We start from the raw sequence: 16,569 nt of genomic DNA, 5'->3' as shown, positions 1-16,569 counted from the left end.
TGTGTGTGTGTGTGTGTGTGTGTGTGTGTGTGTGTGTGTGTGTGTGTATACCACATCTTCTTTATCCATTCATCTGTCGATGGACATCTTGGCTCTTTCCACAGTTTGGCTATTGTGGACATTGCTTGAAGCCACACTTTTATGTCTAACGGCAACTGCTTGTCAGTGGCACGGATCATATCCCACAGTTGTGTGTGTGCCTGTGTGTGTGTGTGTGTGTGTGTGTGTGTGTGTGTGTGTGTGTGTTTGTTCGTCTCCTCTGAGTAGATACGTGCCAGGTAGCAAGTCATGCTGGCGTTGAAGACTTTGCAGACAGTTGTGTTTCCAGAGCACGTCCTAGGCAGGGACTGCATTTGTCTTAAGTAGATGTTATCAGAGACAAGTGCACCAACTCTGCTCATGTGATTTTCCCTGAATTCTCTTTCCCTACCAGACTGTTACTTCATTGAGAGTTTTAATAGTCACATTGTCAGTAGCATGAGCAGCTTCTTTATAGTGAGGCTTACTTCTGGACCTCAGGAGTCTTAAGAAAAATAAGATATTTTTTAAGAGTGAGCAGATGCATGTGGTGGAATTTATTAGTTCTGTCTTCGGTCTTACAGGTCTTCATTTTAGTTTTTATTTCCTTCAAATGAAAAGGAGAAGAGTACTTGGCCAGATGAGTGTTAAGTGGGAATGTTAAGGTTATGATAGACTGTGAACAGGACAGTCGAGTAGATAACTGCTTTATGAGTGACTTTTGTAAATCAAGATCAATTCTAAGAGCTATGTTGAATTCAACAGTTGTTTTATGCAACCCCCTCGGTCACCCCCACACTGTGTATGTATTTTATTTCCTTACTACGATTGTAAGCACCTAGTGGCCAGGTACTGTGACATTAGGGATGTCCGCCAGATAGCAGAGACTCAAATTAGCTGACTTACTCCATGGGAATTTGCCCCTAGTAATTCTGCCCTGTGAGTTGAGTGTAGACATGCTGGTCCTGGAGTTAGAACGCCGGGTTGCTAGTAACAGCTCAACTCCTACACTAATTGGGATACTGAACGAGTCATTTAGTTTAGCTGAGCCCCAGATTTCTCATGTGCAATAATGTGGTTAATAATATTTGTTCTACCTAAATCACATAGTTTTTATGAGGATTAAATGAGATAACATTCATGAAAGGACTTTATATGATAGAAATCAGTTTACACATACATATGTTCGCTTCAGTCACTGGAGTCAGATCCCGGGGTTAGATTTGGCTCTGTTGCTGACTAATGGTGGAAAATTTGGCAAGTTGTATAATCTTTCTGCTGCTCAGGCTTTTCATCTGCAAAATGGAAACGATAATACCTTTCTCTCATAGACTTTGTTTTAGGATTCAGTGATACAGTGCATGGGAGCAGCACCTAGCATGTAGTAAGTGCTGGATAATGTTAGCTGCCATTGCCTGTCATCACCACCGACAGCAGCCAAAGGGATCCATGCTCAATGACACTGACTTATCTGGTGTCGATGCATGGTTAGCACGAGCAGGGAAGAAAGGGAGAAATAAAGACCTAGGTTAGTCTAAAGACCATGATCAGTGTTAGTGCCTTTACTGTGGCTCTAAGTGGGACTCTTCTCTGATGTAGCTGACACTCACTGGGGCCTTACCACGTGTCAGGCACTATTCTAAGGACCTGGTGTTAAAAATTGAATCCCGTTCACCCTCTAAAGTAGATGCTAGAGACACCCTCATTTTACAGATGAGAGTCCTGAGGTACAGAGAGGCTAAGTAACTTGCTCAGGACCAACTCCAAGCCACTGAGGAATTGGGGCTCCAGAGCCTGGCTTCGTCCCCCCCCCGTGGTAAAACCCACAAGGACGACAGTGACCTACAGATTCTCTCTTCATCGCAGCCCGCAGTTAGGAAGCCTCATCAGCTTTGCTTGACTCTGAGTTCTGTACCGCCCGGTTCCCAGCTTCAGATGCAGTGACGTTTAGTTTAAAGCGCAGAATGGGGTGTGTGTGTGTGTGTGTGTGTGTGTGTGTGTGTGTGTGTGTGTGTGTGTGTAAATTTTCCCATATTCTCAAATCCTACATCTGCATTTCTCTCCAGCTCTGTCGCCCAGTTTGATGCCCCCAGAGCATTGCCAGCACCACACATCTAAAACTGAACTCTTCCCTTGTGGCTCTGGGGATTATTGACTCTCTCGGTGGTGCCGCCGTCTTCTCATCTTTAAAATAAAGGTGCCTCATACAATGGTGACTGTTGGGTTAAATGGGATGATGTGGATAAAATGCTTGTTGCGACACCGAGCACATAGTAGGCCCTAAATAAGCGTGCCCTCTTGCTGCTCCTGCCATTGTGAGGAGAGCAGTTCTCTAGGCCTGGGGGGGCAGGAGAAGGGTCCCGGCTGGGCATTCTGGCCTCACTCTCGTGGGCAGTTAAAGTTTCCACCAGGGCTTTGGTTTGGATGTTACTGAGTGTGGGGGTGGGCAGGGGGTGGGTGGGACAGATAAATACAAAGGAGTGAATTATAACAAAGAGCCTTTTCTGCTTCAGTTCTTGTGTAGAAAACATATGTTCAGTGATGCAGGCAGCAGTTGGGTTAAAGACACACTGTAGGGCCACAGACAAAAGGCCCGCACTCTTCCTGCATTCACAATGTTTCCAAACATATTCACTTGTCTCACTTGTTAGGGACTGGGCTGTCAGCTGGATCCTCTTGCAAGTGTGATTTCTTTTTCCCCCGTTCCCTTTCAAAGGCCTCCCCTCCCCTTCCCCGCTCCCCCAATGTTTTACACTTCATATAATCCAGTGTGCATGACAGACCCCTTCAGCCTTTGTGCTACTGCTGTTTGGGGGAAGGGGAGAGCTGATCTGATGGAGATCTTGGGTAACTTTTCACTTGCCCAAGGATGGGACACAGCTAAGCCACTTTTAGGCTAAACGTCACCAGTGGATCAGTTATGGAGTGCTCGGTGTAGCTAGCCATTCTTCACCTCCAATTAATAGTTAGTCCAATGACTAGATTAGCACAGGGAGATTCTTAGAAGCAGTGGCTGGGAGTCGGGGGCCATGTGTGTTGTGGCAGGGTTGGGAGAATTGTTGCTTTTTTATTTGTGGAGTGAATAGTTTCTGATGAAAAGACACAGATAAGGCAAGGCACTGCTGAATTGGGAAGTAATTGGGAAGAAGCCCGCTGTCATTCTCGAGTTCATTATGTGAGATGCATGCAGATGTCCACATTTAATTCTGGATCCAGGGAGTATCCCTGTGTGCCGTGTTTGTAGTCTAAACCTTTTAATTTCTTTATCGAAGCGAGGAAGCTAAGGTAGGGGTTTGTTTCCATGGATGAGATTTCAGGAAGATACTTTCATGTGAATTTCTTTTCACTGTCTCTATGTATATATTACATATAATACTTTTACATATAATCTGTTAGAGCTTCCACTGCAGTGAGCAGTCAGCTAGACATGCAAAGATTTCACATGCTCATGCCTCTGCCCCTGAAGTGTGTATTATTCTTGGGCATTTCAGCACCCCAAACTCAGTTTTCCCATCTGTAAAATAGGAATTACATTACCATCATACCCCATGGAGCATCCCATGAATAAAACAGGAAATATCTATCACATAATGGTGGGTGAGAAGGCTTCTTGTCTCTGTAGAAATCTCGCAGGGTGTCTTCATTGCTACATTACCGAGTCAATTTCAATGCCTTTTTTTTTTTTTTTTTTTCCTTTCGAGCCTCTTGCTGTTGCCCTCTGTTTCATGAATTGTTTACTGGTCGAGCTGCTCATCCTGGAAAGTACCAGCATGTTCTGAGGAAGGGGAGGTGGCGGGGAGGCAGAGAAATTGCCATTGGCTTAGAGCTCTAAATGGGCTGTTAGTTCACCTCAACAGTAGGGGCAATTACACTCCTGCTAATGAATAGGCAGTCAAGGGGAATTTCCCGTATATGGTGTCTTCTGGTGGGAGGATAATTTCACCACCTAAAAATCCTCAGACGTAAAACATTGTATAAATATTTTTTCATGAAAAGTGCCAACAGAGTCATCCCCGGCCAGCACACCTCCGACCTGACAAAGGAAACTACCGGTGATGGTATTACAGTTTTTAGTGCTGTCATTTGAAAATCCTGGAAAGGAAAACTTCACGGAAATGTATATGCATTTCCCCTCAACCTGAAAATAACGGTCTGCAAAGATTTTTGTAATGGCCAGAGCTAATAGACTGCAAGTGGGGACAGCATTGCACCCGAGGTTGGCACCTTCTCCTTTTGCCTGGCATAGAGTGTCACCCAGAGCCAACAGTAGAGCATCTGGAAAATAAATTGGTATTTTTTTCCCACGTCGAATGGATTCATTTCACAGAGTGATGGGAAAGGGAGCGGGGTGGGAAGTGTGTGGTAAGGCTCACTGTGTTTGTGAGGCTCCCCCCCGGTGTGTAGCTTTCGTTGTCTTCTGGTTTTTTAAGAAAGCTAGCGCCTCAGAAGCCAGAATGATTCCTGGGCTCTCTTGGTAAGAATAATTATGCCGTTTCTTCCACCTCTGTGTGAATCAGCTTTATGATCCAGACCGCGTGCAGCAGTGACTAAGAGTAGACTCTGCAGAAGCCAACGAATCTATTAGGCTACTTGGAAAACAGAGGGGGGAAAAGAACAATGATTTTGTAAACTCCATAAAGGTCAAAAAAAGGCTTTCAGTAAGTATGCAGAGACTAGAAATCAAATCGCATTTCCTATCATAAGAAGCCCGTTGTTTTAGCCACAGTAGTTAATGTACTGTATGTGAAAGATTTAAGACTAGTTGGAAAGCTTTGCTTCTGTTTTATTGGGCTGCTATTGAAAAGCCAACAGCATAACTTCGACTAGGTGCTTTGAGATTTCTTAATGGGCTGTCAGGGGCAAGACACCAGGGCTGTGCTATACTAGCTCTTTCCTGTACATTAAAACAACAGGGGCCAAGCGATCCCATACAGAAGTATGAATTACTTGATGCTTTCTCTGTTCCATATGGCCAGCCATGTCTTTGGCAATTAATCATGTACAAAATCAGTCGAGTGCTCTCTGAAGCATTGGAGTCAACATTTCGTTGTACCTGTGCCAGTGGGGGCAGTGGGGTTGCAAGCGCGAAATAGCAGGAGGAGGGGCTCCTGGCGCCAGGGCCCAAGCAGCTGGCTTCTATAAACACTTCTTTCCCCTCTTCACCTTTCTCTCTCTCTCTCTTTCCTTCCTTCTTTCCTTCTCCTTTCTTTTTTCCTCCCTCTCTCCCTCCCTTCCTTTCTTTCTCTTTTTTTTTCCTTCCTTGACAAATAACGCGGGCGGTTTTTCGCCATCACCTGAAGCACCAGTGTTGCCAACTGGAGCTCTGAGGTCCAGCACCCCATGTTAAATGTGTGTGGCAGGCCGTCCTTCCCTCCAGCAGCCGGGGCATTCCCGCGGTCACCGCCACGACGGTCCTGAGAGTTCATGCGGTACCGGGCTGGCTGCTGTGGTTCTGGCGCTTTTCGTGAAACACACCAGCTGTAGTGATTTCTGTGTTGGTAGGAGGAGAAAAATGGGAGGTCCTCTGAAAGTGCTTTGGGGGGAAAAAAAAACTCAGTAATTATTCAGATTCATGGCTGTGGTATTTTAGGATATATATATATATATATATATATATATATACACATATATATATACATATATATATATATCTCTTATATATTTATTTATATATATTTATATATATATATATAAATGGAATCCATATCTTCTGGGATCTTTTTGCCCCAATTTTTTTACACATAATTCTGCTGGTGACAGATCTCCAACATCGATTGAGCATTTTGTGCGTGCCAAGCATTGTGCAAAGTGCTTTCAAAGTGGATTATCTCACATAATCATCAGAAGGGTAGTTGGTGCTATTACGGACACCCCTTCACAGATGAGGAAACTGACCAAGGGAGCATTTTCCCGGCATCCTCTGCCCACCAGCATCATCCTTGATTACTCTCCGGGAGCTCCCTTAGTTCAATAGCACATGATGGGAAAAGGCGAGAGTATGGCTTACTAGTACATTTTTGAGGCTCCTTTGGCAAAAACTCGGCTGAAATGTTCATTCAAATCAAGTGGGTCTTTGAGATGAACTGAATCGAGTGGATCTGTAGGTGGGACTAAAATAAAAGGCTGCTGTGTAGGCAGCCTCTTGGAGACTTCTGCCTTTGTGCCTTCCATTCAAGACAGTCTAGCTCCTCTCCTGCTCTCCTTGCTGAGCCGGCCATGAAGGGCGGAGGCTGGGAAGGGGCGGGATGGAGACAGCAGCCTGAAGTAGTCCATAGACGGGGCAGCCAGCGGTGACTTGGTGTTATCTCTCAGCCGAGGTCATCCAGGATGTGTCTTCTCAAATTCAGGAAACAGGGGAAAGAAAGTTTTAACATTGTGTAAACATTAGCACCCCCAAAACCCTCCTGCTCCCGGAGAGGGAGATAAAGTCGGCAAAAAGGCTGCAAGGCGTGTTTATTTGTTCTGCTGGGCTCTGGATCCCAGCATGCTGGAGATCTTCGGTGGTGCCCAGTCCAGTTTAGCAAATGTGAAGGCATCACTCAGCACTGAGCTCCGGAGGCCTCACAAAAGAGCCATCTTAAACTGACAATCAGTAAATGAAGGAAGACCTGAGATCGACCTCTCTTTGATGGGACTAAGGCTATCTCAGTGGGTTCTGTGCCTTTCTTTTTTAAAAAAAAAAAAAAAAAAAAAGGAAAGAAAGAAAGAAAAAAAAAGTGTTCCTGGACTTTTGAAGAGGGGAGCCCTGGTTGGGTTTTTGACAGCCCGTGGCAGTGTTGATGTGAGGAAATAGCTTTCCCAGCTGATAACATCTTAAACCAAGTTTCTTCACAAGTTGAACCTTTAGCCCTCTTTATCAGTCCGAGCATATCTTAGTAATTTGTGTGTGCAGAGGGGAAATACAGCCCTAACGTGAAAAGTGTTTGGCGGGGCATTTTCCCCATAATGACGGTACTGCTTTTTTGGCGCTGGTGAGGATTGGGAGATGGGAAGGCGGGAAAGGCATGCAGTTCTGGCATCCTGGTGTTTATATGGCTTTTGAAATGGGAAAAACAGCAGCAGATTTTTTTTTTTTTTTTTAATGAACTAAAGCGGAGGGATTACCAGCCATGTTTGTGGAATGCCTCGTGTTTCCGTGCATTTCCTTAGGCAGAGTTCTCTGATTTGTAAGAAGGATGGATTAAAGCAGAGTTTCAGAAGCTGTTACCCCATATCAGAAAGGAACCAAAAGAATTAACGACTTCTGTTGAATTATTAGTAAGAAGTAAATGCTGTAATTTTCCTTTTAAAGCTCAACGTGATTCCTGTCCAAAAACCTTGTATGCTACAAATTGTGTCGATGGCATGTCCGTCCATGTGTGCTTTCCTTATGGTACCCAGAATTAGGACATACTGGCAGTGACTGAGTGTACAGATACATCCACCAAGAATTAGGTGAATTGCTTGGTTTTAATTGAATAAATTCCTACTTGGGAGATTTTTTCCAAAGTTTGAGATTTCTTTCTTTTTTTTTCCTTTTTTTAAGATTTATTTACTTTAGAGACAGAACATGAGCGGGAGGGGCAGAGGGAGAGAGAATCTCAAGCACACTTCCCACTGAGCGCAGAGCCTGACACGGGACTGGATCTGTGACCCCGAGTTCACGACCTCAGCTCAAACCAACAGTTGGCCACTCAACCGACTGCACCACCCAGGCGCCCCAATTTCAAGGCTTCTTAGAACCTTAGAGTTTTGGTTTTTCCTTTTTCATTCTCAAATCAACCTCTCTCCTTCCCTCCCTTCTTCCCTCCTTCCTTGTCCTCTCTGGTTGTGGATTTTTTCTTTGGTTTTATGCATAAAGTTTTGAGCCAGGAGAAGCTGAAAACACTGGGGAATTCTTACAGGTCCTTAGGATACTGTCGGTTGCCAGAGTCCAAAGCAGGTTTTTTGTCTTTGAAATGGAGAAAATGAGACTTCTTGGCTTATTAGGAGGGTCTGGAAAGATTACATGGGATCCCAGTGTAGTAAAACTTTTAGAGGTACTTTCAGATACATCCTTCCAGATATGTGTTGCCCTTCTACGTGGTCACCTGGGGATTGCATAGCCTTATTTTTCTTGATGCCATTGTTTAAAAATCGTTTCCACAACATTTTTCTTAGAATTCTCATCAGGTACAGTTTGCATCCAACCAGAGCTTGTCTCACATATTGTTTTTGATCTCAAATAGTACTCAGTGGCTTGATAGTTCATCTTATTTACCAGACATGCTCTGGCATGTCATTTGCTTTCATTTATTCAACAAGCATCTCTCAGGAGTCTGTTTTCATGACACGGTGCCAAAGTAGGCACCTTGGAGGGTACTGGGAGGAAATGGGCAGTGGCCTACTGCTCTAACAGAGCTCCCGTTCTGGAGGAGGAAGCATCCAGTGAGTAAATAAGAGCAACAGAGCGTGGCATGGTTTGTGAGATGTTCAGCAGCGCCACGTAAGGAGGGGTGGCCAACTCTATGTAATTGGGAGGAGGGATTCGGTTCGTGGAGAACTTCATAGAGGAGGTGTTATTTGAGGTGTTTCTTTCTTTCTCTCTCTCTCTCTTTCTCTCTTTTTTTTTTTTTTTTTTTTGGAGGTGTTTCATAAAGAATTAGTAGTTGCTGGCCAGTTACGCAACAAGTAAATGTATCGTGTAGAACGGCCATGTATTTTCAGGGAACTGACATTGGTTCTAAATGGATTGGGAGATGGCAAGAGATAAAATTTGAGAAGTGACCAGGAGTGTTGTTTTGGTGTGGTTATTTTGGTCAGGTTAAGAATTCCGGCTTCTAAAAAAAGTTAAGGTTTTTTGTTTGTTGGTTGGTTTGTTTTGGTCTCAAATGACAACAAGTGAAGCATATACGAACAGAGCTCCTCTGGTTTAGGTGAGGTTTTGGAGGTTGAAGCTCCTTGTTTCCTTTAACCCTGAGATAGCCCTCTTGGAGGAGGAACATTCGTGAGGGGGTGAGATGGACTCAGAGAGAGAGTAGTTTGGACGCCACTGCATGGTCCAGACAAGAGATGGGTCTGAACTCAGCCTGTGGCAGTGGGGAAAAAATAAGTTTGAGTGATATTGAACAGAGAGGAATGACAGGATTTAAAGTTTAGGTACTGGGAGTGCAGGGAAAGGAGAGGGAGGCCAATAGGATGAGCCCTGGCCATCTGGATTGGGCGATGGAGTTTATAGTGGTGCCATTTGCCCTTCTAGTGAAATACAGGAGAAAGAGCAGGTCACTGAAGAGGGAAGCGTTGGGAAAGCAATGATAGTTCAGATGTGGGCAAGCTGAAGTTGAGACTCCATGTTTGAAGGGTATATTTAAGGAGGGATAGGCAGTCAGGGGCTATATGGGGCCAGAGCTTGGCTGAGATGATCTGCTCAAAGTCATCAGTCTATAGGGGAACCTTAGGGACACTGGAGGGGGGGGTCACTCCCAGAGAGAGCAAACAGAAGACTTCACATGAGAACCAGGGCTCTAGCCCTGGGCCAGCAACAGTCGAGGAACCCCCAGAGGAGATGAAGAAGGTCAGGACACGTATTGGGTGGTAGCCTGAGAGAGAACGGTGTCAAGGAAGACCAGGACTGACTCTAAAAATAAAACCCACCGGCAGAGGGTAAAGATTTTCTACCACTAGGGGGATGCAAGTGCCTCTGGCTCCTGGTAGAGGCTTCTTCTGGTGGTGATCCTTCAGTGGTTCTTCTGGTGGTGATCCTTCAGTGGCTGCCTGATTGCCTTTTCAAATGTTCCATGTGAAGTCATAGATACTGGCAGGAATGTTTTCGTTGAAATAGTACAACCTAGCACGAGACTGATTCGTGAGTTTGAAACAATCCCAATCATAGTGGCGTATGTCTGGGCACCTCCTCCTCACAAGAACCCGTGGAGAGGCTCTGGTGTCATCATCATTTTGCAGTTGGGATAAAGGCCCACAGCTAGGAGGTGACAGCCAGGATCTGGGCAACTAACAGCCTTAAGAATATTGCCAGTCTTTTCCTGACAGGCCAGCATTTTCATCAATTTCTGTTGAAAAAGAATTACTAATGAAATGAAATCTAACCCCCAGAGCATCATTTCTAAACCCCTGATTTACTTGCCCTCTATTTTGAGGAGAGGGGAGGGAGTATTTTCGGTAACAGGAGACTGTTTAAAAATTGGTACTTGTGGGGCGCCTGGGTGGCTCAGTCATTAAACGTCTGCCTTCGACTCAGGTCATGATCCCAGGGTCCTGGGATCGAGCCCCGCATCGGGCTCCCCGCTCGGCAGGAAGCCTGCTTCTCCCTTTCTCACTCCCCCTACTTGTGTTCCCTCTCTGGCTGTGTCTCTGTCAAATAAATAAATAAAAAATGAAAAAAATAAAAAATAAATAAATAAAAATTGGTACTTGTTTGAAGACAGTTCTGTGTTACTACTGATGGGGAAATGGGCTATTAACATTTCCTGCATACAGTCAACCCTTAAGGAGCCAACACTAGTATAAGGAGAAAAATATCACTGTTAATTCTTGTCAAAAGAATGCTCTTTGACACTCTGGAATTAACTTTTATGCAATGGCTTCTTTTCATTCTAAATTTTATGAAATACTATAATTAAGGGTCTGAATGCTCAATCTAAATTCACCCATCCTTTTCTAATATCTTGAAAAGATTTTTTTGGTAACAGAATTTGTTTCGTAATCTAGATATAGTTCTATTTTTTATTCACTACTTATTCAGATGTATTTATATGTACATTTGCTTTCTGCATTCTTTTTGTCTTAAAAATGTGATGAAAATGAATTTTAACAATTAAATTTTATTTCATATGATGAAATGGACTTTTGGGGATATACAGTGCTATGAGTTTTAAAGTATGTATAAACTTACGTAACCGCCACCACAGTGGGGATACAGAATAGTTCTGTCATTCCAAAAATTCCCTTATGTTGCCTCTTTGTAACAAACCCTCACCTATGTTGATCCCTGGCAACCATCAGTCTGTTCTCTATCCCTGTAATTTGTCTTTTCCAGAATGTTTAGTGTATGGAATCACACAGTGTTTAATCTTTGGAGACCAGCCTCTTTCACTCAGTATGCCTGAGATTCAGACAAGTGGCTGCGTCTATCAATTGCTTGTCCTTTTTTACTGCTGAGCGGTATTCCTTTGTGTGGATGTACCACAGTGTGTTTATCCATTTACCCTTTGTAGGGCATTGAGGTTGTTTCCAGTTTGGGGCAGTTATGAATAAAGCTGCTATGAACATTTTTGTAGCAGTTTTTGTGTACACATAAGCTTCTATTTCTTTAGCTAAATCCCCAGAAATGGGATCGATGGGTCATATGTCAAGTGTGTATGTGTAACTTTGTAAGAAACTGCCAAACTGCTTACCACAATGGCAGTGTTTTGCATTCCCACCAACAATGTATAAACTTTAAAAAATTTGAACGCTATTTTAAATGCTCTCGGTTGAGGTTGGCAAATTGTGTTTCATAGTTCCTTGGGGTTTTGAAGAGATGCCCCATGACAAAGGGAGCTTTTAGGTCCTCCATAGCAGCTTCTTCAAAGAGAACTGCTCCAGTTTTGTTTCGTTTTATATATTGAGTTCCCTGTAAGAATACACTTGGAGAAAAAAGAGCTTTATTTGTGAAGTGTTGGAAAATCATTGTAGTAAGGTGGTGCATCCAGAGCTTGGGATGTGGACCATGGGTGTTAACCAGGGGAACGCTAGGTGGCGCTCCAGGACCCCGCAGATAGTGGGGATCACACTGAGAAATTGAACCCCCTTTTCAGCTCCTTTTCAGTCCACATCTTTGTGTCAAGGAGGTCTTCGTGTCTTTAACTTTCACCAAGACTTGTTAATGGCCTCATTTACAACGACACAGTAGGCTTCGGTCCCAGAGCCTTCAGCAAGCAACATCTATCTAGAATGAAATCAACATATAGCCTTGTTTTTTTTTCTTTAAGATTTTTTTTTTAATTTATTTATTTGAGGGTGACTGGGTGGCTCAGTCATTAAGCGTCTGCCTTCGGCACAGGTCATGATCCCAGGGTCCTGGGATCGAGTCCCACATCGGGCTCCTTGCTCCACGGGAAGCCTGCTTCTCCCTCTCTCGTTCCCCCTGCTTATGTTCCCTCTCTGGCTGTGTCTCTCTCTGTCAAATAAATAAATAAAATCTTTAAAAAAATTTATTTATTTGACAGAGAGATAGAGAGCACAAGTAGGCAGAGTGGCAGGCAGAGGGAAAGGGAGAAGCAGGCTCTCTGCTGAGCAGGGAGCCCGATGCGGGGCTCGATCCCAGGACCCTGGGATCATGACCTGAGCCGAAGGCAGCTGCTTAACCGACTGAGCCACCCAGGCGCTCCTAGCCTTGTTTTTAATATATTGTTTTTGCAGTTATCTTTAAAAAAAGAAAAGATTCTATTTGTTAGAGAGAGAGAAAGCACAAGTAGGGGGAGCAGCAGAGGGAGAGGGAGAAGCAGGCTCCCCACTGAGCAGGGAGCCCGATGTGGGGCTCGACCCCAGGGCCCTGGGATCATGACCTGAGCCAAAGGCAGCCACTTAGAACTAACTGAGCCACCCAGGCACCCCTATTTTTGCAGTTATCTTTTCATTTAAGACAGGTACCAGTGGTTTTCCAATTTTCTTTTGAAGCTAATTTACTTTATACTTTAAAATGTGGGTCATTTGAAATAAAAATACCAAATATTGTATACCTCATTCACAAACGTGGCAAGAATTTTGAGACTGTGCTGGAATGACTGAAGTTTGGGAGATTCTGCACTACTGGGACTATTTATTTAAATAGACCTCGAAGTGGAGCCTTTTGTCAAGTGGAGAGAGCACCTTGGTAAAGCACGTAACTGTCTCTTAGTATATTGTATGAGTTTACAAGTTTATCTAATAGTAAAGTCTCAAAAGACAGTCTTCTCTTGCTCTTAGTTTTTGCAATACTTGTTTTTCAAGTTCCTTCTTTATTTACTGATTTGACAAATATTTATAAAATCATTAGGCAAGCACTGGGATGCAGTAGTGAAATAAACAGGGTCCTCGACATTGTGAAACTTGCTTTCTTAAATCCTTTCTCCTTCGCCTCTCAGAGGCTGATCAGGGAAACCAAGGGCCTCTGGATAAAATTTAAATGATGCAAAAGGTAAAGAAGAGATAAATGACTTTTTTAAAAAAGTTATTTTAATACAGTCACAAGGAGAATTTATTTTATTTATGTCCTTGGAGTCCTCTGGATGTGTACTTTTCTATTTGAAACATTTTGCTTATTATTTTGGGAAAATAATATGTACCTATAGACATAGTGATAAATTACAAGACATTTTGAGGTTCCTTCCAACTTTAAATACTTGAGGTAGGGCATCACAGACAAGGGGCGCTGCTTTTGCTAGAGTACCCATCGATGCTAGCACCTCTCCAAAATTAGACGTCTTTTACATTAGAGGTCACCAGTGAGCAGCTGCCTGAGTTCTTTTCAGTCACTGGCATTTCTTGTTTGGCCACGTGGTATTTTAACAGTTTAAAAAAATGAGTTTCCAGCATGTACAAGTCAGGAGATCTCACGTAAAAAAAAAAAAAAAAAAATCAAGACAGATGTCTTGTTTATTTTGAAAATTCACGAATCCGGCACCACCGAGACAGCTTTTCGGAATGGTGGAGTTGGCTGTTGCTGAACAGTGACTGCCTTTTTTGCGCAGAGCACATGCTCTCATCAGGTCATCTTGCTTAACTCATTCATGTTACCTTTCTGGCTCTGGCAGGTATTTGCATTTGCAACTCCTGCTTTAGCCACTTGGAGCCTGGGCTTCATGCAGGAGAAGCACCTAGAGAATATGAGCATTTCTTCCTGTGCTAGAGGGCTAAAAATGTCATCGCTCTCGAAGCTCAGAGTGTCCGACTGGGTATATGGCCTGGTCTAGTAGATGTTATTCTGGACCCAGGAGGCAGAGATCAGGGTCCTTTTCTGGGCTAGTGCTAGTCATATTATCCTGGATCCTTTAACAGAGGAGATACTATTTCCCATCTTATCTTTCTGTATCAGTTAGGCTTTTTGACTGTAAGCAACAGAAACAAGATTCTGGTGAATTTGAACCAAATGGGACTTGATTCAGAGGATATTGGATAACTCCATGGTATCCAAAGAAGAGGAATGATCTCTACTCAGAAAGTTCAGGAAACCAGGAATACTTTGAGGACCACAGGTGGTAGGAACTAAGGAAATTGATAAATGGCCTCCAAGTTTTTTCCCTTTCTTTGTCATTCTTCTTAAGTGTCTCAAGTCCTGGAAAAGCGAATCAGGTTGGCCTGGCCCACATCCTTCATGGGAGAGAGCGGGACACTTTATTTAGTTGGCAGTCTCTCTAAGACTGCATACAATAAAAGACTTCCCTAAGAGAAGGTTTGATGTTGTTACATAAAGGGGGACGGGGTCTGGATAGAAGGCAGCCAGACAACAGATGTTCATTACACCTCTTCTCAAGGCTGTCATGGACGGCATTTGGTATACACTGCCGAATGCCATAGAGGAGTAAGGAAGTAGTATTTCAAGTTACGTGAGGACCAAATGGTGAGTGTGCTCTTTAAGTGAATGAAGGCATTGGCATCAGTCAGATAAGCAACCAGTACAAAGAAAGTAACAGGTTGATTCCTTTTAGTATTTGCTTTGGGTATAACATCTCCCAAGAAGCCACACCAACTTTATCTTTTAATTTTGTATTGTTATGTTAATCACCATATATTACATAATTTGTTTTGGTGTAGTGTTCCATGATTCATTGTTTGTTCATAACACCCAGTGCTCCACGCAGAATGTGCCCTCTTTAATACCCATCACCAGGCTAACCCATCCCCCTACCCTCCTCCCCTCTAGAAACCTCAGTTTGTTTTTCAGAATCCATCATCTCTCCTGGTTCGTCTCCCCCTCTGACTTACTCCCCTTCATTCTTCCTCTCCTGCTATCTTCTTCTTTTTCTTTTTTCTTAAAATATGTTGCGTTATTTGTTTCAGAAGTACAGATCTGTGATTCAACAGTCTTACACAATTCACAGCGCTCACCGTAGCACATATCTTCCCCAATGTCTATCACCCAGCCACCCCATCCCTCCCACCCCCGACCACTCCAGCAACCCTTAGTTTGTTCCTGAGATTAAGAATTCCTCATATCAGTGAGGTCATATGATACATGTCTTTCTCTGATTGACTTATTTCACTCAGCATAACACCCTCCAGTTCCATCCACGTCGTTGCAAATGGCAAGATCTCATTCCTTTTGATGGCTGCATAATATTCCATTGAGAAGCCACACCAACTTTAAATGAAAAACATGCCTAAATTCTCAAGATTTCTATTCCAGTTACATGAAGATAAATATGTGCAATGAAAAGTTCTAGCATTAAAACTCGAAAGGCATTTGCTCGCTCACATTTCAGGTGCCAATAGAATCCTCTATATTGTTTTCTTAATTGTTTCTTACATTACATGAATTTGCACATTTAAAACACATGCGTGCAAAATGAGCATACAGGAGTGAGTTGTAGATAAAATTGAAATGACACTTTCGGATTTGAGTTTTGATGTAATGCTCCTTGGTAGGGTGAGCAGGGTATGATGTGTAGGGCTTCCACTATTTCTAAAGGCAACATCGGATGTTTTCCAATGCTCGGTAGAAGCTGGAGTGTTTTTGTACTCACCTGTGAGCCTAATTTCTCTTAAGGACCGTACCCGTGACCGTAGAGTAGGTGATTCTTCCTCAAATCGGAAGGCTGCTATGCACAAGAATCCCTGTACATATCATTTGAAATATGTCGTGGATTTTTAAAGCTGGAAGCCTTCATTGAGACTGAATTTGATTTTAGTCTTATTGTTTCTTTCTTTGCAAGCTTTTGATTTGCAACAAGCAAGGAAAATGAGTGAACCAAAAAAAAAAAAAATTGCTTGCGTGGCTGGAAATAGAAATTAATGATTCAGACAGGAGAGGCAGTGCAGAAATCCTCAGCTGGGTGGCAGGAAACAGAGCGAGCGAAAGTCAGAGACTGCTCTTTTTTAAAAGGCAAAACAAACAACTCACAGTGAAGTGTACGTGAAAATCATTTCTAATAATAGCTCATGGGAGGCAGTTCCCAGGAAAAAGACTGGTGGTGCACTGAGGAAATTAGAGTGAGAACACACAGTATCTCGATGTGTTACTTAAGGCAATGAAGCTTTTGAGTTTACCTTATGTGCCTTGTACATTGATTAAATACAAAATATATGCTGGCCATTTTTGACCATCATTTACTGTATTGATTTGTTAGCAGGGGAACTGTAATAAAAAAGCCATTGATTTACTGTCCTTATTTGCTTATGGGCTTTTTTTTTATTATTAATTTTTCCTGCTCTCTCTTTTTTTGGACCATTCCTTCTAGACAAATGCTGTGCTTCATGAAGTTAGAAGAGAGGGTGTCCCCGTGGAACAAAGGAATGAAATCTTGACTGCCATCCTTGCCTTGCTCACCACACGTCAAAACTTGAGGAGGGAGTGGCATGCCAGGTCAGTTCTCTGATGAAATGGGATTTGTCGTC

General features: G+C 43.2%; 1 protein-coding gene across 4 annotated transcripts in view; it reads left to right on the top strand.

Moving 5' to 3' along the window:
- FTO (FTO alpha-ketoglutarate dependent dioxygenase) overlaps positions 1-16,569 on the top strand; it is a 414,363-nt gene that overhangs the window by 205,146 nt on the left and 192,648 nt on the right. For all 4 annotated transcript variants that reach the window (XM_073884393.1, XM_025852363.2, XM_025852362.2 and 1 more), the window contains exon 8: positions 16,413-16,537. In XM_073884393.1, coding sequence (XP_073740494.1) covers positions 16,413-16,537 — 125 coding nt within the window. The remainder of the gene's footprint in view (positions 1-16,412; positions 16,538-16,569) is intronic.

The sequence above is a fragment of the Callorhinus ursinus genome, unplaced genomic scaffold (assembly GCF_003265705.2).
Source record: "Callorhinus ursinus isolate GAN/ISIS: 27379988/994484 unplaced genomic scaffold, GSC_fseal_2.0 scaffold56, whole genome shotgun sequence".
Classification (NCBI taxonomy): domain Eukaryota; kingdom Metazoa; phylum Chordata; class Mammalia; order Carnivora; family Otariidae; genus Callorhinus; species Callorhinus ursinus.
This window is presented reverse-complemented; position numbering and strand designations above follow the sequence as displayed.